Source organism: Lepidochelys olivacea (assembly GCF_965140295.1).
Source record: "Lepidochelys olivacea isolate rLepOli2 genome assembly, chromosome: 6".
NCBI classification, from domain to species: domain Eukaryota; kingdom Metazoa; phylum Chordata; order Testudines; family Cheloniidae; genus Lepidochelys; species Lepidochelys olivacea.
The window spans coordinates 36,466,746-36,491,522 of NC_140416.1; the positions used below are offsets into that span (position 1 = coordinate 36,466,746).

The 24,777-nt window shown below is 43.3% G+C and overlaps 1 protein-coding gene and 1 long non-coding RNA gene across 6 annotated transcripts in view; one reads left to right on the top strand and one right to left on the bottom strand.

Moving 5' to 3' along the window:
- LOC311522384 overlaps positions 1-5,251 on the top strand; it is a 28,582-nt gene extending 23,331 nt beyond the window's left edge. The window contains exon 3 of the long non-coding RNA XR_014712111.1: positions 4,730-5,251. This is a non-coding gene — a long non-coding RNA (uncharacterized lncRNA). The remainder of the gene's footprint in view (positions 1-4,729) is intronic.
- The window catches only part of HIPK3 (homeodomain interacting protein kinase 3), a 156,261-nt gene that overhangs the window by 6,416 nt on the left and 125,068 nt on the right, over positions 1-24,777 (bottom strand). For 4 of the 5 annotated variants that reach the window (XM_084631651.1, XM_084631653.1, XM_084631652.1 and 1 more), the window contains exons 9-16: positions 24,557-24,664; positions 14,385-14,506; positions 14,046-14,170; positions 13,779-13,937; positions 12,405-12,701; positions 9,615-9,755; positions 6,044-6,279; positions 5,607-5,734 (exon numbers count right to left, since the gene is read on the bottom strand). In XM_084631651.1, coding sequence (XP_084487777.1) covers positions 5,607-5,734; positions 6,044-6,279; positions 9,615-9,755; positions 12,405-12,701; positions 13,779-13,937; positions 14,046-14,170; positions 14,385-14,506; positions 24,557-24,664 — 1,316 coding nt within the window. The remainder of the gene's footprint in view (positions 1-5,606; positions 5,735-6,043; positions 6,280-9,614; positions 9,756-12,404; positions 12,702-13,778; positions 13,938-14,045; positions 14,171-14,384; positions 14,507-24,556; positions 24,665-24,777) is intronic. The other variant, XM_084631654.1, reaches the window with a different exon arrangement.

Consider the following 24,777-nt stretch of genomic DNA (forward strand, 5'->3'; position numbering starts at 1 on the left):
AGGTCCCACTAGAGTGTTAGCTTCACCATTGATGGGAAGGATCGAAGAAGCCCCTGCAAAAATTTAGTGGCTGTAGGATGAGTGAAGATAGTATGGCTGTCAACAGCAGAATGAAAAGCATTGATTGCTGCCAAATGAAACCAAAGGGAACTAAAACAGATACCCAGTGTCTTATGGGTAAGTAGATACTCAAGAATAGCAGGGATTCCAGCAGATTCTGGAGATTGGCATTGTTAAGCCCAAGAAGAGAAATGCTTCTATTTAGCTAAACAACATCTTCTGCTAAAATCTTTCCTGCTTTGATTGAGAATGGATTGCACCCTTTCAGAACATGAATGCTCTACAACCGATGCCCATCCAAATACCAGGCCTTGAGTTACAGCAGTTTCGGGTTGTGGTGCCTGCAGGTGCCTTTGTGTTGCATTAGCAGGTCTGGAAATGGGGAGATGATTATGGGCAGATGAGCTGAGAGTTTCAGAAGATCCATGAATCAGAACGGTCTTAGTTGGGAACAATAAGGATGACTCAAGCACTGTCATGATGGATTTTCCATAGCACCTGTGATTTTAATGGGATGGGAGGGAAGGCAAATCTGAGGTGAACCCTCCAAAGTAACAGATGGGCATCTGCCTTTGAGCCCGTTCTTAGTGCTCCCATAAAGCAATACAGGGGAAATTTCCTGTTAACATGTAAAGCAAAGAGGTCGCAAGACGGCATTCCCCACTGGATGAAGACCTTGTTCAGGACCAAATTGTGAATCTCCCATTCACGGTCTGCAGCAGAACGCCTGCTGAGAATGTCTGCTAGGGAGTTCTGCTCACCTAGTGAACGTGCTCCTAAAAGGGTTATGTGATGGCTGCTGCATCAGTTCCAGAGGTTCACTGGATGTACACACACAAGGACTAATATCATTCCCGCCTGCTTGTTTATTCAGAGGACAGACCCATTATTTGGATATGCCCGGATTGGATGAGTGGGAGGAAGGCACTGCAGTTCTGACGGACTGCTCTCAATTCTAGTAAATTGATATGAATCCTGGACTCCTGAAGATTCCAGGTCCTTGTGCAGTATGATCATCCATATGAGTTCCCCAACCTAAAAGGGTGGTATCAATAATGATACTTGCATTGAGTGTCAGCGTGAGGAAAGAGATCCCCATCCATACTTTCTCCACCAGATGAGAGTCCGGGAACTTGGACACAATAGTCACTATGGCACAGATATTGCCCCTCTCTGGTGAGTAAATGGACAGAAGCCAGCTTTGCAGACAATGAAGATAGATGGCATCATGTGTGCATAAGGTCATGTGGCTGAGGAGAGAACAGGCAAGTTTTGACTGCAGTCTGTGGCCTGAAGGTGACCTGGTTTATGAGAGTGCCCAAGGCATGCAATCTCTCAATAGATAGATAGGCTCTTGCTGTGGTCAAGTCCAAGGTCGCTCCTATGAAGTTTATGGACCTTGTGGGGGTTAATGTGGACTTCTCATGATTGACACAAACGCCTAGAAAAGGAAGTAGATGAAACAGGAAATGGACTGCCAATGAGACTTCCTCATATGACTTGCCTGTTAGAGCCAGATATTGAGGTATGGAAAGACAATGAACCCATTTCTTCTCATTCAAGCGGTCACCACTGAAAATTTTTTTGTAAAGACCCTGGGTGCTGTGGCTAGCCCAAATGGAATGATCCTGAACTGGCAGTGATCTTGACTGAAGAGGAACCTCCTGTGGGATGCGTGAATATCTATGTGAATGTACGAGTTTTTCACGTCGAGATCTGTGCAATCTCTTCCAGACATGAAATTATTGACACCAACGTGACCATGCAGAATTTTAATTTTGGGGGTAAATATAGTTAGTTGGTGTAGTTTGAGAATGGGTCTCCATCTCCTGTTCTTTTTGGAACTAAAAAGTATGGAGAGTACAATCCTTTCCCCTAATGCTGAGGTGGAACTTTTTCTATAGCTCTCCAATGGAGAAGGGAATCCCCTTCTTACAAAGAATTTCCTCATGAGACTGATCCCTCAAAAGGAACTTGGAAGGAGGTTTGTGGGTAGGAGTTGACGTACTCAATCACATAGTTGCAATGAGTACTTTCCAGTACCCATTTTTTTTTGCTATTAGAGCCCTCCAGCTGCAGGCAAATTGGGTAAAGTGGCCTCCAAAAAACTGAGTGGGGGCGGGATGATGTGGCATCAATAAAGGGACGTGGGTCTCACCAGATCTGTCTCAAGAAATTCCTTAGTTGAGGGTTAGAGTGAGGTGTGGCAGTGGACGTTGCAGGAAACTGTGGATCTTGTATGATATATCTGGTGAATCCCAGGGACACTGATAGCAAAAAGGCTGAGAAGATGGTCTTGCTCTGTAACTCTGCCTAAGATGCTTTCTCTTACAAACAGGTATAGATGCCCAGTGAACAAAGAGTTGTCCTTGGGTTTTTGAGGGAGTGGAGAGACTCATCTGTCTCATGGAACAGATTAACTGTATCGAAGGGCAGATCTGAATGGTGTACACTGCACCTCCCTATGAAAATCTGAGCATTGTAACCAAGAATCTTTCAACAAGGGCCGTAGCCATCCCCCTGGGCACAGTATCTGCAGCATCTAGTGCAGCTTAGAGGGAAGTCTTGGTCACCAATTTGCCATGATCAATTAAGGACTGGAATGGGCTCCGTTTTCCTGAGGAAGCTCGTCTTTAAAATCTAAAAGCTTTGTATAATTGGTGAAATTGTGTTTAGCCAGAACAACCCGATAATTTGAAATCCTGAATTAAAGAGAGGTGGAGATGAAGATCTTTCTTCCCAGGAGATCGAGCCATTTGCCATCCTTGTCTGAGGAAGTAGTTTTTAGGAATTGCAGCCTGGATCTCTTGGTAGCCACTTGTACCACCAAGGAGTTAGGCAGTGGGAGTGAGAATAGAAACTCTCCTGCCTAGGATGGAACAAAGTAGTGATTCTCAGCCCTCTTTGGGGTGGTAGCACAAGAAGCAGGAACAGACCACACCCTTTTTGCTGCATCCATGATGGTCTTCTTGATCAGGAGGCCCACACACCTGGGGCCGAAGGGTGCAAAATCTCCAGTAATCTACAGTGGGGCTCCTGAACTTCTTCAAGATGTATCTGCAGCTCATACACCACTCTCTGCAGGAGTTTCTGATATTGCATGACATAGCCAGACAGAGAGAGCAAAGATGGGATAACTGCTTGATCTGGGGAAGACAATGAAATTGCTCCCAGAATCATCAGATCTCATTCACCTTCCTCCTGCCAATACTCTGATGGAGACTAGTTGGGGTTGGCCAGGAGATGGTAAATAAGGCTCATGTACTGATCCTGGGTGCCAAGGGTAAGGATCCCAAGGGCCCCAGATGTGCCGGGACAAGGGATCAACCAGTAGGGGAGGACCCCATGGCATTGCTCTGTCTCTTAGCAAGTCATGTCTGGCTGGAGGATGGAACCCCAATCTCCTAGTGCTTCTGTCCCAGGCCATCCTCTGTCTGGTAAAGTAGAGACCCCTGTGGAGCTTCTGATCCATTGGATTACCAGTGGAACCGAGGGTACCAATGGTCAGGCTCACTAGTGGGAGAGGAGGGCAGCCCTGCAACTTCAGACTAGCTTTGTCCTCTGGGGTAACTATGTCTCTGAGTAAAGGCAGACCAGAGAGGAGGGATGAGTGAGGGTAGTGGAGAGTGAAAGTGCCCTCCGGGGAGACATAGGTCGCTGACTGCCCATGGGTGCAAGGTGAGCTCATTGGTGGAGCGGTCAGCTCTAGTGCTTCTCTGGTCACAGTGGAAGTCGGGTCCCTCCAGGGCTGTGATAGTTTTGTCACTGAGTCTGATCTGAATATTGAAGGGAGTGGCAATGGAAGTTTGCTGTACATTTTAGATGTACGAATCAGTACCAGAATCAACAGATCTGTGCCTCTTCGTGCCACTTTCTCTTGCCAGAGTTTTACTCGGGTCTATAGCCTTAGTATCCATGGCAAGGGATCTCTTACCTTTGAAGGGGTCAGGGAAGGATCTTTGCTCTTGACAGTAGGCTTGGATAAAGGAGGTTTGTCTCAATACTTAAGAGAGTGCCCCTTACTCTCACAAAAAGAAAAGGAGGACTTGTGGCACCTTAGAGACTAACAAATTTATTTGAGCATAAGCTTTTGTGAGCTACAGCTCACTTCATCGGATGTAGCTCATGAAAGCTTATGCTCAAATAAATTTGTTAGTCTCTAAGGTGCCACAAGTCCTCCTTTTCTTTTTGCGGATACAGACTAACATGGCTGCTACTCTGAAACCTGTCATTACTCTCACAAGAATCCTTCTCCTTAGGCTTGAAAGTCTTAGCCTCAACTCTGGAGCTCATGCTCAGAGGGGTGCACCTGCTGGAGGCCAACATACTGGGTGATCTCCCCGGTCCACATCTGATTGGGGTCTCATGGCCTGCTCCATCCGATTTTTAAGTCTTAGCTCCTAACCCTCATGAGTTCTGGGAGGGAAGAAGGAGTGGCAAACGCTGCATTTGGCTCAGATGTGAACCTTGCCTAGCCAGTAGAGGCAACGCTGGTGTTCGTCACTCACAGAAAATGAGCAGGGGCAGGAAAAACAATTCTTGAACCCTGGGACTATGGGCATAATCCTAGCCTTCTGGGAGAATTTCCCCAGAGTGAGATAAAAAACAACTAACTACAGGTCATATTAAAAGATTAAAATACCAAAAACTATTTATAATTTATTTACAGAATGACGCAGTTGGGGAAGAAGCCAGACACACAGAAGATTCTTACTCAGGTGATGCCGCAGTAAGAAGGAACTGGAGAAACCCCACTATTTACCCTCCGTTCAGAGCATGAGGAGATCAACTGTGCATGTGCAGACCAATGGACACTGCTTACTAAAAATCTCTGAACTCATGTGCATGGTGCCAATGTATACCATGTGTGGAATACAGATAAAGACCTCACATCTTTAATAACCATGTTCACGTGTGGAATACACATAGGGACCATCACTTGAAGAACATGTGCCTTTTTTCTCAGCTATGCTCACAACATACCAGGGAAATAGTGAATAACAACTGGATGCATCATCTCTACTACATTCTGGGATTCCCCCCAAACTAACAGAATTCTCAGCTGGACAGATACGCTGGATTTCCAGTTCCAGTTCAACAAGGCTGAAAATATGGCCCTACACTTAACTCCATGGTACAAATATTTTACCATTTGGAAGGAGGAAAAGTGGTCAAATATATATGATCATGTCTCGGGCTTTCTACTAAACTTAATGTAGATTGTAATAATTTTCCCAGTGCTGTTTTTCCGTCATCTTTACAAACTCATCTGTTCAGTCACTACCAAGGCTGCTAATTTAGGGACAAAGTAGAAGATATTTCTGACTTGCACAATAGGCTAGAGAAGCCCATTTTTCAGGACTTCAGCAGCTTGACTGCAGACGTTGGGCATATTTTTTACTGACTTGAGACCTGATTTTTCAAACATGTGGAGGAGCCACAGCTCCCATTTAGTTCAGTGTTGCGGGTATCCAGCATTTTTTAAAATCAGGCCCTCAAACCTTAAGACAGTGAAACAGTTTTGAGCTGTGAATGAATGCACATACCTGACTGAAATTTATAGGTTGCTGATGGAATGCTGATGTAAATTTTTGCTGACGGTTACCCACAGCAGGAGGCTGGTTTACTCTTCCAGGGATAGATCGGCCTTTTATCAGCGGCTGGCATGTGTTATCTGGCAAGATATAAACAGGACATAGTTTTGCCTTTGGACAAATAAAATCAAATACTAGTACCAAGGCAAAACTTCAATTCTTTCAACTATTCAAATAGGCAATAGTTGTAAACCAATAAACTAAGAAACTTTGAAAACATTTTAAAAATTAATTTATGATTAAGATTTAATAATTTAGGTAAAATACATGATTAAATAAGAGAGAGGTAGCTTAAATCTTATGTTTGGTGCATATACCTATTGAATAGGCTGCTCAAATTTCTGACTTACCCATTATTATAAAAGAGAAGACCAACTAAATTAGTTTACCTGTATTCACCATCTGCTCATCTAAATTTAATCTGTTTTCTATTCTTATTGGTGGCACCACAACAGCGCAGACAGCGGGTTTGGTTTCTGCGTTAACCGAGTTTCTGGTTTCTGTATTTTGATTGGTGTTGTCTACAAAACTGCTTTCTACAAATGGACTGTCATGTCCTGAAGAGTCTGAGGCTGGGGAACCATCCACAGTATCACAGCCACTCTCTTGTTCGTCATCTGACATACTATTAAAAAAATAAATATTGCATAATAAGCAGAGTGTTCTTCCTTTAGCGTTCTTGTAATGTATGACAAAAAGATATTTACACAAAATGTTTAAAAATAAAAAAACGCAGAGAAAAACATAACTAAAATGTAAATTTTAAGTGTCTAAAGTTAAAACCACACAAGCTGGGAATTCAGATGGAAGCTAAAAGTCTAAACTCATCTTCCAGCCTTAAATGACAAGTTGTGGAAAGGATATGGTCACAGTTACTTTGCTAAAAGAAATTAGCGAGAGTTATGGTGAGTTGCACATTAACCTTGCTCTAATAAATCACCCTAATCCATATTAAGTTTTAAATTGTATTCCCACCACACATATGCACACTAATTACCTCATTTTCTTCCTAATTCAAAGAATAAAAGCCTCGCCATGGTTATCATGCCATAAGAAGAGGAGGACATACTTTATGCTTCTAAAAACAAGACACAGGCCTAGGGAGATTGTATAAGTGTCTACCTAGCACAAAGAGATGCATAATTACATGTGAGGAATCAGGAGAACACTGCTGGCACAGTAGCTAGTTATTGTTGGATTAGCCTCTAGATATAGGTGGTTACATATACAGGTGTAGCCAAGCACATAGGTTTGACAGATTATTTCTGACAGTATTTAGGGTAAGAGGAAAAGCAAAGCCCCATTCTCAAACGACAGTCTATAGAACAGAGGTTCTCAAACTGTGGTCCATGGACCACCAGTGGTCTGCGAGCTCCATTCAGGTGGTCCGCAGATAGTTCCCTCTAAGGTGCACACCTGGGTGGCCGCACATGAGAGAATGAAGGGCCACGCCTGCGCATCTCCACTAAATTAGGTACCTGGACCCTGGAGAAGACGCACATGTAAGGTGAATGGTGGCCTTGGGGGGACGAGGAGGCAGTGGGGTGAGAAGAGGGGGTGGGGGGAATTTGGGATGTGCAGGGCTGTGGCCACCAGAGAAAGAGGTGACTTTCCCCAGCTTTTGGGTTGCGGCTGCTGGGGAGAGACGACCCTGCTTCCCAGCCTCATCTCTGTGGCTGCTGTGGTGAGGGAGAAACCCCCACCTCCTTCCCAGCCCCAGCTCGGGGGCTGCCGCGGCAGGGGAGAGAGGGCAAATCCATCGTATTAGAAAGGTAAGATTACTGATATGAAAATATGAGTTGTGTGCTTTTATTTGTAGAACAAAAAAAGTTTATAATTTTTTTTTATATAGTGCTTTTATCCAAAGCACTTTACAATAGTTAGCTAATGGTTCAAACAACATTTGGAAAGATCATTAAGTGGTCCGCTGAGACCCTCAGCAATTTTCAATGGTCTGTGAAAAAAAAAGTTTGAGAACCACTGCCATAGAACATTTGCTGGTGGGCCATGGAGTATATGCTGATCAACTGATGCATACCCCTCGTCTTTAAAAAATGTTCCTCTTGAAGCAGCTGGTAAGGAGAGGAGGTGGAAATGCCAACCTCTATAATGGTGGGTGAAAAGGGGTTAGAGAAGCTTATAGATACCAATCAGAGAAGAAGTGTCAGTAGGACAAGACCCAGGAATGGCTAAGCAAGACCACAACCAACAGTGGAATCAAAGCCAGGTACTTCATGGAGAGTAGGGGAGATCAAGCAGTGAGGCACTGGGGAAAGGAAACTAACTTTGTTTTAAAAGTTAACTGTAAATGTAAAAATTCACACAAATATTTGTACTACAATGGTGCCTGGAGTCCCCAAATGCATTTGGGACCCACTGTGCAAGGCACTGTGCCAACACATGGTAGGAGACATTCCCTGCCTCAAAGAGCTTTACGATCTAAATAAGTCATAAGGGTTTGAGAGTAAAATAATCTAGGTGCTCATATAGCACCCATCAGCATGGTAGCTGGATGTGTTCATCACTGAGAGGAGATGTGCCGAAGATCATTTCTTTTTAAGAAGTCGCCTAGGAAAACATGAGAATGCTGATCTACAGAATAAGGCACTGATCCGGCAAAGCACTTAAATACATGCTTAACTTTAAACACCTGAGCAATTCCTAACCTTAAGTCTGTTCCCTTGTGTGTGTCCATTATGATATATTTTTTAATTACATGATCACCCCTACCCCTGCTCCCTGCCATGTCTTCCCCCAGAGCACCCGGCTCACTCAGCACACAGGATGGAGCACACTCCAGGAGTGCATCAGAGTTGCACAGTGAGGCTCTGCAGGCCCCCTGTATCATTTGTTATGGAAGTCAGAAGGTGTATATAAGTGAAAAGAGGTGTGGGATGAGGCAGGGGATTGCAGAAAAAAAAGAATGGTCTCATGGTTAAGGCTGTTGAATGCTGCCCTAGAAAACTGAATTCTATCCCTGCCTCTACTACATAAGTTCCTACACAAGGATAGGCAAGTCACTTAAACCAAACTTTTAACAGGTGGTCACTAATTGCATGTTTCTCGTTTTCTGGGTACCTGACTGGAAGACCCTGGGGTCTGATTTGCAGAACTGCTGAGCACCACTCACAGCTGCAGCTAAATCAGTGAGAACTGTGCTTTGAACATATAACGTGCTCTACAATGCTAAGTACTTTGAAAAAGTCAGGACCTAGGTGTCAATCCAGGCACCCAAAATCAGTGGAAACTTTTGACCTTGTATATCATCTCCTTACCTCATAGGGGTGTTATGAAGATAAACTAATGTTTGTGAAACATTCAGATACTATAGTGATGAGTGTGTCACAGAAGGGGCCATGAAAAAATTAATAATTTTGTCTTCAGAGCAGGGTTTAAATAGTGAAGTAAGGAAGGCATGTGGCCAAACACTGAAGGAGAAAACAAAATATTCAATAGCTGCTCACAAATTGAGCACCATCCATTCTGTGCATTGCATGAAGCAGGTACTATGGAAAAAACAGTATGTGATCATGTAATTAAAAGACTGTACTATAACGGATGTGCACAAAGGGCTGAATTAAGGTTGTTTAATTTTGGCATTTCCCAACGTTTTAGTGTGTGACCTTGCAATCAATGTTCTTCTAATGGAGTTTTTTGTGTGTATTTTTTTTTTTTTTTACACACTGTATGAATTATTGCCATTCAGTTTAACACTATGAAACCATTCAATGAGATGAACACAATTTATCAGGAACAATTAATAAACTAGCTATGATATATAAATAATATATATCATTAACATACATATAAATCTCTTAGAATGACATAATTTTTTCAAAACATAAGTTAGCCTGTGAAAGAGAGAAATCTGGCAATGTAAAAATACAATGAACTAAAAATGTCAGGAGTTTCACTAAAAGCAGACTTCCACTGTATCCTGGAAATAACATAGCTTTGTACCTGTTGCGTCTCTTGCAAGGCGATGGACTAGACTGGCCAGAGGAGCTGGTGCTCAAAGTGCTGTCAGGGCTGCTTAACGAACATACACGATCAATATTCATAGTGCTCTGGCAGGCTTCACAATCTAGGCTACCTTTACATCTGAAGCAAAGAAAAATAATTAAGACAAAAAATAAATACTGCCTGTCATTTGGCAGGTCATTCATTCCTTCTACACACAGCAAACCTTAAAGTAATACAGACAGATCTTTAATATGTCATTTAGTACTACATTGGAAAGAGAATGGGGCCTATCACCCAAAAGATAAAAAGCAGTGATTCTTATTCCTGTTTAGTGTTCCATTCGTACACAATCTAAAGTTTTTTGGGGTCCCTTTGGAAATTTTGACCAAAATTTTTAAATTCTGAAGCCTAAAGTAAGGCTCCTGAATCCACAGTTAGGCATTTAAGTTCAAAAAATTAAAAGTTTGGAATCTATGAATACCCATTCAGGTATTCCTGCAGATATACAACACCTTTGAAAAATTAGGTCATTTTTATTTTGGTGCCTAAATGTGAATTAGGAACCTTAGGCACTCAAAGTAAAAAAAAATTGGCCATAGTCCAGACCAAATCTTGCAGTCTTTACTCAAGTAAGTCTTCGGCTGGATCCACTGATTTGATTTACGAACAACTGTAGGCTATGGCCCTAAATAATTTATATATATATATATTTAAAAAAAAAAAAAAAACCTCTGTACCATCTCTGCCATAGAAGTAGCTGATTCTTCTCACACTCCCCACAACATGCAATGAAAATGAAATGTGACATAAGTGGGGAAAGTGTGGGTGCAAGCATGAAAAAGATTTTTAAAGCAGTCCTGGGTATTTAGACACACATCTTCTATTAGAATTAATTTAAGCTGTGTGGCACCCTGGACTGCCTTGAAAAACATCAACCAAATGTGTGTGTATGTAAACCAACACACACACACACGAGTGCCTACATATTCAATTTGTTGTACACCACCACTAGGTTTGGCAGGATTTGATTTAAACAGATGTTAGTAAACATCTATTTCAGCTAACACTGAAATCAATAACAAAAAAAAATCCATTGGTAAGGACTGGGTGTCACTGGCCCTGCGGTAGCACACAGAGCCATCTGCAACCCTGCTGTTGCAGGAGTGAGCAAGTGGGCCCATGACAGCAGAATTGGAGAGGGCTTCTTGGACAGCCAAGGGTCTGGCAACATCAGATCCTGGCAGGCACAATGTGTAAGGAAGGCTGTGGACCTGATGGGTCAGAGCAAAGACCCTCTCCCCCAGCCAGGGTTGCGAACAGGAGGACAAGCCCTCAGCCATGGGGGAGGTCACCCTGCTGCTGCATCTCTCTGTCCCTGGATAGGAGCCATTCAGTAATGGGGTGGCCTTCCCCACGGCCGCGGGCTCGTCCTTCTCGCATCCCTTGCTGGAGGTCTCTGCTTTGACCCACCAGGGCCACAGACTTCCCCTGACCTTGTGCCTGCGTGAATCTGGTGTTGCCAGCCCTGCGACTGTGCAGGAATCCTCTGCAGCTCCACTGTCACAGCCCTACTCGCTCACCAGCCAGGAGTGCAGGGGCCCTCCCTGGGCAGGAATGGTCAGGAACAGGGTGGCCTCCCCCAAAGCCAGAGGCTCATTGTTCAACTTGCAGCACTGGATGGGAGCAGTCTCTACTCTGCCGGTCCAAGACTGCAGCCTCCATGCACCTTGCACCTGGGTGTCTCTGGCCCCTTGGCCACGCAGAGAGCTCCTTGCAGTCCCACTGTCAGTTCTGCACTAACCCCAATCCTACCCCCCCTTAACTCCCCGCAACTGTAAATATAAAAATAGTTAATATTGATTTTTATCGTTTCCCCTACCCCAATTTTTGACAAAACTTGCAAAAAAAAACCCCCAAAACCCAAATATTGCCAAGTCTAACTACCGCTACTGAACATAAATGCTGATATACATACAAACCTTATTTGCACTGAATTTATACATGGAAGTATTTTATATGTTGAATCTATGGTTTGCATGCACAAGCAATGTGCAAAAATTATATGAATTAATTTTACATAAACTGTACACATACGACAATCATATTTTGAAGATATGGCCCTAAATTTTTATCTTCTACTTGCCTGTTTACCAGTTTCAGATTCACAGCCTGAACAATCAGATGACATTAGGCTTCCTCAAACTTATGTTTAAGGAAAAGCCATAATTCACAGCCATACGGAATGTAAGTGCATTCAAACAAAACTGACCTCTTTTCTTTGATTCACAGTAATTTAATATGGAATAATTTATTTCATAACTTATAGAAAAATCATTTTAGGATGAAATTTCTAAGGCCTATACTCAACTTCCAATTTCATACACAGATACATGTAATGCTACAGAGGTGGGTACGTATGAAAAGTGCAAGCCAATATTAAGAAATAAAATCAATAAACATGCTATACCTAAGAGTAGTCAATTTTCAAACTTTAACAACTTATCTACTGTTATAACAAGAATTCTAAACATTAAGTCCCTGTTATGAATGCACTGCTTGCATAGCTATGCAAAGCAGAATTTTACAAGTAGCCTTCAGTTTCCAAATAAGATACTGCCACGGAGTTGCCTTTTGTACCAAAAAGTCGGAAGCACATTGACTGCCATTGTGTCTAAAATCAAATATTGACTACACACAATAGCTGAACTAGAGAATATTGCTGGAATCACTGCACGTTTCTTAATATAGGTAACAGTTTAATAAAACTAGACTTATTTAAGCTCTTACTCTCTTAGTGAATGCCTTTGTCCTGTATCCTCTTCATCCGTGTCACTACTGATGGTGATCACACTGACTGCTGGACTTGGAGAATCTGCAATGATGATAGCCTGGCGCTGTTTGTTTGAAATAGATGAATCAGGGTCCTGCCTGACAGATGTTTTGCAACAGTTCCTCTCCTGTCCTTCTGAGTTATGATTGTCCTGTGCTTCTATACAACTTACTCTCTTGACAGACTTCACATTAATTATCTTTGGAGATATAAATGCTGAATTTTGGATATTGGTATTTTGTAACACATTACTCCTGTGAAGAAGACACCTCGTTAGACAGTTAGTAGAATCTTTGTAACATACTTGGAAACTTAATTCTATTCTCCTCCCCACAACTTAAAAAAGCCAAGTAGATTAAAACATCATTGTTATACATCCATGAATAAAAATAAACAGTAAAACATAAAGCAGTGAAGATATAGGTAAATATATTGCATATATGGTAATTCATAACAATGATGGCAAATTTTCCACGTAAGTATTGCAAATAGCAAGCAGGTGTTCTGGATGTTGCAACATAAGGTCTAAGGCTGGATTTACCGGTGAAATGTAATACAATATGCTGAAAGCACCATTCTCTTATAAAGGAAAGAAGGAATGAAGAAATGCTAGCTTGGACACTACAGACATTTCAGTCCTTATTCATTGGAAAGATTCTCACTGACATCAATGGGCTTTGAATGACACCTTGCCTTAGCAAACACTAGAAAAGGAGTCCAGTAGTATAACCACTACCATAATTGTTCTTTATAGCCTTGGTTTCTCCATTACTAAAACATCCCATACCTTTGCAAACCACTTCTGTAGTGATGGGGCACATTTTCTCCAGTGAGCAGCAAAAGAGTTTCTCGCTGCCAGCAAAAGACAGACTATTCTTAATACTAGTCTAGCCATATTATGACCACTATTATATAACTTCTATTTATTTTTAATTCTTTGATGAATCCTCATTCACACAGAATTAGAAGCATCTAATTAGGACTAGCTCAATATATTTTTAAACCCTTACCAAAGGCCATTTAAGCACATATGTAGACAAAGCTGCTACTATCCCAGGCAGAGAGTAGATCAAAGGTAAAAAAAAAAAGTTTATTTCCATTTCATGTCTCCCATCCTGTTTACCAAAATGCTTCAGAGAAATTGATGAAGCAGCTAGCTAGGTGTTTATTTTCAAAAGGGGCAACAGAACAGTTTGAGCACAGTCACTGACCTTAGTGAGCATGCATTATTCATCTCTCTCTCATCCACTGTACAAAGGTTGTGAAACTATGACCTCACAATCTACACCAAATTTAAAAAAAAAAAAAAAAAAAAAAACTATTTCACCAACCTGTTCTGGCACAGTTTATTTCTTTTGGTAGCTGCAGGTTGTGGCCAGACAACATGTGCAATGCCCACACTAATTGGCTGAGTGGCAGACAAAGTTATTTGATTTAAGAGAGGCTGTGGCATCACTGAATTGTAATGGCTGCCATGAGGAATCACTTTCCTAAGGAGAGAAGAGTGGAGTTATTAGCTGTAAACTTTTCAACTCAAATCCATATTCTTTGTTACGCAAAAGTCCTAAAAAAAGGTGTACAAAATGGTTTGGACCTACCCCCAGTCTCCAAATCTTTGTGGACCAGCCACAGGATCAGAGGCTAGAGTTGCAGTAGAAGGAGCCACAGGTGTTATTTGTTGCCAAGCAGGAATCAATATTTGCTGAGTTTGATTAGACCATGGCTGTTGTGAAGTAAAGCAGATTTCGTTAAGTGGTAAATGACTAGTATTTATATTAGCTTCTTAAAACTCAGCATAAATCCAAAAAAGTGATTGAAACGGGACACTTTAAGGACATATCGAACACAATCTTTACAAATATAAGATTTCTTAAGTGCGTAGTAATATAAAATTTTTAATAGCCATTTTTAAAATACAGAATTCCAAATGAACCAACCTGAGAAAGGACTCCTGCTCGTATCTGTAGTGGCTGTATAGTAGGGGCCTGTGTCACCAATGGAATGGTATTATCTACCCTTAATGAGTAACCAGTAGGCTTACCATGGTTTGTAGGAATTCCTAATGGGAAAAGGAAAAACAAATGAATCATACAAGCTTTAAACAAAATATTATTATGATATAACTAGAGCAAAATAAAAACACTGATGAGGAGAATTTTAATCAGACAACTCATTTTTCTTGCTATGCTTATAATTTAGTCGTACCACTGATTTAGACTGGATTAATCAATTTGAATTATCTTAGGTCTGGTCTACACTACGAGTTTATGTCGGATTTAGCAGCATTAAATCCGAATTAACCCTGCACCCAACGAAGCCGTCCACACAACGAAGCCATTTTTTTGACATAAAGGGCTCTTAAAACCGATTTCTGTACTCCTCCCCAACGAAGGGATTAATGCTGAAATCGACATCGCCATTTCGAATTAGGGTTAGTGTGAACACAATTCGAAGATATTGGCCTCCGAGAGCTATCCCACAGTGCACCATTGTGACCGCTCTGGACAGCGCTCTGAACTCAAATGCACTGGCCAAGTGTACAGGAAAAGCCCTGGGAACTTTTGAATCTCATTTCCTGTTTGGCCAGGTGAGCTCATCAGCACAGGTGACCATGCAGTCCCAGAATCGAAAAAGAGCTCCCGCATGGACCGAACGGGAGGTACTGGATCTGATCGCTGTATGGGGAGAGGAATCCGTGCTATCAGAACTACGTTCCAAAAGACGAAATGTCAAAACATTTCAAAAAATCTCAGAGGCCTCGAGGGACAGAGTCTATATCAGGGACGCAACACAGTGCCACATGAAACTTAAAGCGCTCAGACAAGCGTACCAGAAAACCAAAGAATCAAACAGACGCTCTGGGACAGAGCCCCAGACATGCCGCTTCTACGCTGAGCTGCATGCAATTCTAGGGGGGGCCGGCCACCACTACCCCACCCCTGTCCATGGACTCCGATGATGGGGTACTCTCCGCCATGGCTGAGGATTTTGCAGATGGGGAAGATGAGGAGGACGACGAGCTTTGGGAGAGCACACAGCACACTGTTCTCCCTGACAGCCAGAATCTTTTTATCATCCTGACTGAAATACCCTCCCAACCCAACGAAGCCAGAGAAGGGACCTCTGGTGAGTGTATCTTTTTAAATATAATACATGTTATAAAAGCAAGCATTTTTTAATGATTAAGTAGCCCTGAGGACTTGGGATGCATTCATTGCCAGTACAGCTACTGGAAAAGTCTGTTAACGTGTCTGGGGATGGAGCTGAAATCCTCCAGGGACATCTCCATGAAGCTCTCCTGGAGGTACTCTAAAAGCCTCTGCAGAAGGTTTCTGGGGAGAGCAGCCTTATTCCGTCCTCCATGGTAGGACACTTTACCACGCCATGCTAGTAGCAAGTAATCTGGTATCATTGCATGACAAAGCCTGGCAGTGTATGGTCCCGGTGTTTGCTGGCATTCAAGCAACATCCGTTCTTTATCTCTCTGTGTTATCCTCAGGAGAGGGATATCGTTCATGGTAACCTGGTTGAAATAGGGGAATTTGATTAAGGGGACATTCAGAGGTGCCCATTCCTACTGGGCTGTTTGCCTGTGGCTGAAAAGAAATCCTCCCTGCAGTTAGCCACATGGTGGGGGGGGATATTGGCGCTGAGCTGTTCGCGTTTGGCTAGCAGGTATGTTCCCTGATACCAGCCAGGCGGTGGGGGGAGGGGAAAAGCGATCATCCCAGAAAACTGGATGTGGGGGAGGGGGTTAGTTTGGTTTCTGCTGCTGCACATTAACAGGAAAGCTGCAGCAGTAAATGGCCAACTCAACGGGCTTTGCTTGGTATGGGAAAGGAGGGGGCTGCTGTTATGAAGGTTGCAGAAGCCGAAAGACTATGGCTTACCATGGCCGCCTGCAAGCCGAATTCTGTTGCCTGGCCCTGCGTGTGTGATCTCTAACACCAAAGCCACAGGCACTCAATACAAGATGCAAAATGCGACCTTGTACCAAAATCACATGTGCTATGTAACGTGAATAGTGTTGTTCACCGTGAAAGAGTATAGCCATTGTTCTGTAAAATGTATCTTCTTAAATACTTCACTCCCTTTTTTTCCTCCAGCAGCTGCAAATGTTTCAAGCCTCCCTCCTCCGTCCCAGAGGCTCTCTCAGATAAGGCGGCGAAAAAAACACACGCGCGATGAAATGTTCTCTGAGCTCATGCAGTTGTCCGGCACTGACAGAGCTGGGTGGAGGGACACAATAGCAGAGTACAGGACAGTGGCCAATGAACATGAGGAGAGGTGACGGCAGAAAGATCAGAGGCGGCATGAGGAAATGCTGGGGCTACTGCGGGATCAAACGGACATGCTCTGGCGTCTGGTGGAGGTTCATGAACGGCAGCAGGATCACAGACTGCCGCTGCAGCCCCTGCTTAACTGCCCTCCCTCCTCCCCAAGTTCCATAGCCGCCTCACCCAGATGCCCAAGAATGCGGCGGGGGGGGAGGCTCCGGGCACCCAACCACTCCACCCCAGTGGACAGCCCAAGCAACAGAAGGCTGGCATTCAACAAGTTTTAAAGTGGCCTTTTCCTTCCCTCCTACCCTCCTCCCACACCCCACCCGGGCTACCTTGTGAGTTATCTCCCTATTTTTATAATCAATTAATAAAGAATACATGTTTTTTAAACGATAGTGAAGTTATTTCCTTTGCAAGCAAGCGGTGATCGAAGGCGGGAGAGCGGGTGGCTTACAGGGAATTAGAGTCAACCAAGGGGGCGGGTTTTCATCAAGGAGAAACAAACAGAAGTGTCATACAGTACCCTGGCCAGTCATGAAACTGGTTTTCAAAGCTTCTCTGATGTGCACCGCTTCCTGCTGTGCTCTTCTAACTGCCTTGGTGTCTGGCTGCGTTTATTCAGTGGCCAGGCGATTTGCATCAACCTCCCACCCCGCCATAAAGTCTCCCCCTTACTCTCACAGAGATTGTGGAGCACAGAACAAGCAGCAATAACAATGGGAATATTGGTTTTGCCAAGGTCTGAGTGAGTCAGTAAACTGCAACAGTGACCCTTTAAACGTCCAAATGCACATTCTACCACCATTCTGCACTTGCTCAGCCTATAGTTGAACAGCTCCTGACTACTGTCCAGGCTGCCTGTGTACGGCTTCATGAGCCAGGGCATTAAGGGGTAGGCTGGGTCCCCAAGGATAACTATATGCATTTCAACACCCCAACAGTTATTTTCTGGACTGGGAAGTAAATCCCTTCCTGCAGCCATTTAAACAGACCAGAGTTCCTGAAGACACGAGCGTCATGAACCTTTCCCGGCCAACCCACGTTGATGTTGGTGAAATTTCCCTTGTGACCCCCCAGTGCTTGCAGCACCATTGAAAAGTACCCCTTGCGGTTTATGTATTGGCTGCCCTTGTGGTCCAGTCCCAAGATAGGGATATGGGTTCCGTCAATAGCCCCACCACAGTTAGGGAATCTCATTGCAGCAAAGCCATCTAGTATGACCTGCACATTTCTCAGAGTCACTACCTTTGATAGCAGCAGCTCAGTGATTGCGTTGGCTACTTGCATCACAACAACCCCCACAGTAGATTTGCTCACTCCAAATTGATTACTAACTGACTGGTAGCTGTCTGGCGTTGCAAGCTTCCACAGGGCTATTGCCACTCGCTTGGGAACTGTGAGGGCTGCTCTCATCTTGGTATTCTTGTGCTTCAGTGCAGGGGAAAGCAAGTCACAAAGTTCCATGAAAGTGCCCTTAAGCATGCGAAAGTTTCGGAGCCACTGGGAATCATCCCAGACCTGCAACACTATGTGGTCCTACCACTCTCTGCTTGTTTCCTGGGCTCAGAATCGGTGTTAGTGGGACAAGCTTATGCTGTGGAACACCATGATCTCCAAATTGCGGGGGAACATGGTTTTAGAGAAAAGCGTGTTCATGTCCTCAACACTGCGCTGCCGTCGCCTCCTCGCCTGGTTTTTCAGGTGCTGGTTCTGCATACACTGCACGATAATGTGCAAGGTGTTTACAGGTTTCAGAGTAGCAGCCGTGTTAGTCTGTATTCTCAAAAAGAAAAGGAGTACTTGTGGCACCTTAGAGACTAACCAATTTATATGAGCATAAGCTTTCGTGAGCTACAGCTCACTTCATAACTGCTGTGGTGAGCTGAACGGGCTCTATGCTTGCTGTGCTATGGCGTCTGCTCCTGCTCGGGCAATCCAGGGAAAAGGGCGTGAAACGATTGTTTGCCATTGGTCTGGTGGAGGGCGGGGCAACTGAAAACATGGTTTACCGGGTTGGCTTACAGGGAATTAAAATCAACAAAGGGGGTAGCTTTGCAAGAAACAGAATGGCCCCCCCTCAAGGATAGAACTCAAAACCGGGTTTAGCAGGCCATTGCTTTCACAGAGGGAGGGAGGAGAAAATGAATACAAAACAAATCTGGTCTATTTCTTGTTTTGATCCACTTCATCTATCTTTATACATCTTGCTGGCAGCAGACTGTGTAGTACGACCGCTAGCCATCGTCATCTCCTGGGTGCTTGGCAGAAGACGGTGCAGTATGACGACTAGCCATCATCTTCTGCTAGCTGCAGGTTAAAAGACAGTGCACTGCTGGTACGACTCAATCGCCACGAGACGAAACTTAAAAGGGAAGTGACCTGGCTGAGTCACTCCCATGTTTGCCCAGGCACCCCGACCTCATCGAGGTTGGTTAAAGGAGCACCCTGGACTACGTCGACGATGGCTACCAGTCATACTGCACTGTCTGCTGCCAAAAGTCATACCGCACTGTCTGTTGCTGTGTAGCAACGCAGTACCACATCTGCCAGCACCCAGGAGACATACGCTGACGGTTAGCTGAGCGGGCTCCATGCTTGCCGTGGTATGGCGTCTGCACAGGTAACTCAAGAAAAAAGGCACAAAACGATTGTCTGCCCTTGCTTTCATGGAGGGAGGGAGGGAAGGGGGGCCTGACGATATGTACCCAGAACCACCTGCGACAATGATTTAGCCCCATCAGGCACTGAGATTTCTACCCAGAATTCAAATGGGCAGCGGAGACTGCGGGAACTGTGGGATAGCCACCCACAGTGCAACACTCCGGAAGTCGACGGTTGCCTCGGTACTGTGGACACACTCCGCCGACTACATGCACTTAGAGCATTTGTGTGGGGACTCATACGATCGACTGTACACAAATGCTTTCTACAAAACCGACTTCTACAAATTCGACCTAATTTCGTAGTGTAGACAAGGCCTTAGGAGATTTTGTTTCAGTACCTATCTGTTCAAGTGTGTGTTACTGTAATTTGTGTAATCACTATGAGAACACATTCTATAGAAAGAACCAATTATATTTTATCCTCAGCAGAATGACTCATGCTAAAAGCTTTCTACAATGCTGAGAGTTTTACTATCTATTACAAATTTCTTCAGTTGCAGGGCAGCCAAGGAAAAACAACATTGGGGGAGGGTCAATGGCTAACTTCACTGCTCCCCACGGAGGCCTATGGAACTCAATCACTTCCTACCTACTAACATTTTCTTTCCACAAGGTGTCCTTATCAATTCCTCTAGCTCTTAACAGTGATGCCTGTAAGGAAGCCACATACATGGACCCCTTCTGTCCACAGATGGCGCATGAGTCTTTCGTTTGGGAAGGCTACTCCAGGATCACTGGAAGTACCCTAAAAGTGGGGGGCCACCGGTATGCAGACTGCCCTCCGCCCTGAGGCTCCACCCCACCTCTTCCCACCCCACTTCACTTCTTCCCCCCGAGGCCCTGCCCTCTTCCAGCCCCTAATCTACCTCTTCCCCCAAGGTCCCGCCCACCGCTCACTCCCCTCACCTCCTCCCACATCACTTGCCTTGAAGGCAGGAAAAAAAGTGGAGGTGACCCACATTTGCCCCCTGCATGGCCAGCCTTTTTTATTTTGGGGAGGGTAAGTCTCCTCAAGCCTCTTATACATGCCACCCATGCATCTGTCTGGTTTTAGGATCTTCTGTGGGGAACCAGTATTTGATTCTCCCTACAATCCATAAAATCTTTCCAGCAGAGCCCATGACAGCCACAACCTGCTTCTCTTGTGTGTGTTCTGGCACTGTGAACTGACACACACCTGAAATATTACAGCAAGAACAGTCCAGGAAAGACACCCTCTCTAATGTTCTATGAGTGTTTTAATGGCTTGTCATCCCTACTGGGCTTTACCAGATTCAGACAGTCACAGATAAAAAATGGTGCAATGTTTAAGCCACACAATAATTTTCAGATGATCTAACAATATAAATAGGGAAGGGGGCAGTAGTTTTTTATTTTTTCAACAGCATTTTCTAATAGAACAGCTTTCTTTCACCGCAGGTTCTACTGTCAATGAGAATATACTAATTTTGACTTCTGGTCTTGCCTTTTACATGACACACACTGCAGTCAATTACTAAGCCATACACATATGGGTGACAGGAAACTACTGCCTAAGATTATACATTCATTTATGCATTAGGAGGTTGTTATTATCTTTTATTTCAATGGACTGAACATCTTTGAACATGCCACATTGCTATACTAAGTTGTAACTGTTTGATGAAAGGCTTGGAATTTAAAGAACTTTGTTGAGTAATTTCTTCCATCCAACCATATAGACCAGCAGCACCTTAATTCTGCCAAGAGCAGCAAGACTCAGCACTTAGGATATTCTACACAGAAGCCAAACAGGGAATGATGAACAGCACCAAATATTGTTAGCATTTCTCTCCCATCACCTCACCACCAAAAACTCAGCTTGTCACAGAGGTGCTGAAACCAGTATGTTTGTTCTCCCCCATTCAAGCTATGACTAAATTAGGACTCTAATTCAGCAGTTCAGCACACTACTAAGAGCAGGCAATGGAATCCAAAGACAACTATTTTTTCCTGTACTGTCTCCTTTTCAATATCCTATTTATTAGGTATTACTAAAATAGTAACATGCATCTTAAAAAAAAAGGTACCATTAGCAGAAAATAAATTACTTACCTATAATTAGTATACTCAGAAGGAAATAATCTGTGCATAAAGTTATATGTTTAGCTCAAATAGTCTATAACATTTTGGGCTGGTGTACTCAAAGCTTTCAGAAAGTTCTGAAACCCAGGATAGAGGCAACAGCTATGAATAACATAGTTGGTAACACCTGCTGGCTCTATCTTTATCTTAAGAAAGGGTAAGTTTTCTTGGGTTCTGAATTTAAGTAAAAAGGCTTTTCCTCAGCCTATGTCTATTGGGGTCTCTATGACTTCCAGTTGGTGAGAGAGAATTAAGCGGAATTTAGCATAATTTACAAAGAACTCCTTAACACCTGCAGCTGTCATAATGATTTCATTTTCCCTTTCAAAGACTGGCCATTTTCCAACAAGAACACATGCCCTCTCAATATAGGTGCATTGCAGCAATGGGTAACCTCTTCAGAGAAAAAACAAAGATGAAAGAATACAACCAAACTGAAAACCAACACCCAAGTGTCACCTAAACTGTCTTCTCTTCTCCATAGTTGACAGTGACTTGAGATGAGAAAGACAGTTCTTGTCAAAACAGTTTATATCTGATGGGTTGATGTTAAAAAATACAAACAGCAAAAACTAGAGTCTCTTCCCATAAATATCTACTGTCAGATTCCAGATACTGTCTGATACAAGTCCTTCAAACAATAAAACCTCTGTTTACATGAGGTGCATGTGCTTGTTTAGGGGAATAAAGCCTAATCTATGTTCTTATATACATGTAGAAAGGTACACATCCCTGTGGTATTCCAGCTGTTTTCTAGTCTGCCTCAGAGGAAGTACTTGTATGCTAACATTGTCACCTCATCGGCTATCAATCATTTCCAATAACTGGGTATTAGGCATTATCTGAAGATTTCTTTTCAGGAATTCCAAAACATCTATCTCAAATGGATGTTACAGAATTATTGTAAGGAAAGGTTCTGCCAACTTGTTATCTCCTTCCCTTAAGGACAGTGCAATTTAACCAATATCCCCAAAGGTAAGGTGGAATAAATTTTATTGATGGTGCTGCCTGTAGGTGCATATCAAATGCTTAATTTTGGTGTTCATGTGATAACTGTAAATGGTGTTTTAGCTAAAGATAAGAATAAATTACTAAACTTAAAACTGATTGGTTCCTCTTCATCTCCCACTTCTATATTTTTTCTCTATAAAAATCCATTTTCCTTTTTATGTCCTGTTTGATTTCCCCTCCCCCTTCCTTTTTGTTGTTTTCTGTCCTCTTCTTCTGTATCTCTCTTGCCCGTCCCCTTCAGCACTTCTCCTATTGCTTTCCTTCCAGGACCCATCTTACCACACTGTTCTAAGACCCCTATCCATTGCTCACCCTTACAGAGATATGCCTCAGAGCATGAAGTTTCCACAAGGTCCACTACCCCAATTCCACTGCTACTCCATGCTCCCAAAGATAGATTCCTGAAGAGCATAACGAATCTTCTGGGATAGCCAGTTTCCTTCACCAGGCCCTGCATGGGCTGCAGGATTTTCTGGCCTGAAAAACCATAAGCCTTAAGAGTCTGGAATTGCACATGCCAAAATATCATGCAGATCCATGAATCATTTGGGACTTGGACTCTCAGACTCCTGTGGGCTACAGTCATAATTCAGCTTTTAAAACATTGTTGGAGTATTTGGCTAAAGATGAGTATCAGAATTATGATAAAATTCTGACCTAAAGCTGAAATTTAGAACCATCATAAAGCTAATACAGAAGAAATCAAGGAATCAGTTATGTGCTCTAGACCTGAATTTAAGGTTCTCATAGTAAAAGAAAAATTCATTCTGGGGGGAACTGGACACAGATCCTTACATCTAAGTCACTGGCTCAGATCAGGCTTAGAGTGACTGTTCCTACCATTTTTCAGACTATTTTGCCAAAAGTAAAGCATTCTGCACTGAATATTTAGGTTTCATACTTGTTTGGGCGGCTACCAAGTACAGTGGTGTCCAACATTTGACTCAAGATTCCAAGTTGCCCTGAGGGCAACTCTGTTAAGATTTGTATTTAATTATGAATTAAAAATATATTCTGTGAATTGTAATTTTTAATCTGAAATATTTGGAAGATCTAGATGGGTTCCCTACCAAGCTGTGGAAGCCCCTAAGACAGCAGGATAGGTGCTCAACTGGCTTTGCCAGAGTCTAAGGAAGCACCAGCAAAGGACGGCCCCCTTCTCCTCCACAATTACCCAATGATAGCCTAAAAGAGGAGAACCAACCACCAGTTTTAACTCCCTGATCCTATTATCCAGCCCAGGTTAGAGCTAGAGGTTGCTCAACTTGTGCGAGCTGGCTACTATCCCCACGAGATCATGAGCCAGAGAGTAGCATGCTCAAGGTACTCTTCTTCTCCACCTGACCCATCCTATGTGCCAGGAGTGATGGGGGAGGCATAGGAGCTCTATGCATACTGGAGATTCTCCCACAGTGGGAATTCCTTGCAAGGAGACTTGGGGGTGGGCTTCTGCTGTGTCTGTGCTGCCCGAGTAGCATAATGGGAACACAACAGGGCAGAGAACCTGCTACAAAGCATAGTTGTGGCCACCTGACCTTTTTGAAACAGTATGTTCAGGCTGCAATGGTCAGATGCAACTGTCCTAATTCATCATAATGACACACAGTAATTGTAGGATCCAGCAGAGCGGTAATTACTCAGGGTAATTATACATGCTGTCTCCATGGATCTCCAACATTCCTAACTGAAACCCCAAGAGATTTCTCCCTATTTTGCCCAAACTTTAAACCTATTTCACACATGCACAGCCTTAAGATCCCATGCTGTGATCATCCTCATTTAAGATGGGGAATGCACAGGACTGCTTTGGATCTAGACCCTGTCATTCTTTTCAACTGGTAAGCAGGTTGCTGTTTGACATAAACAACACTCTACCCACACCAAAAGTACACTGTTCATGTTAGACTGGGGACAGAAATCAAATCTTGTTCTCTGACATTATAGAGCACAGTATCACATTATTATTTACATCTATGCAGACATATCTAAAAACAAGAAAGTATTTCAGATTTGTGCTAGAAGCATAGCAGTTCCAGTTCATAGCAATACCTTTTGGCCTGGTGCTAGGATCTCTAGTTTTAAGAAGACAACATCTGCCCTGGAATCCCACAGGTAAAATGAGTGAATGAGCTCCTAAACTGCTGTAAGGAGAAAAAACTGACAATTGGATGTTAGGACATGGTATACAGACCTTCCTTTGGGCTGCCTTAATAAGTGGTTTCTGCAACTTTTGAAAGCTTTGAGAGAACTCTAAATCATGTATGCTTAGA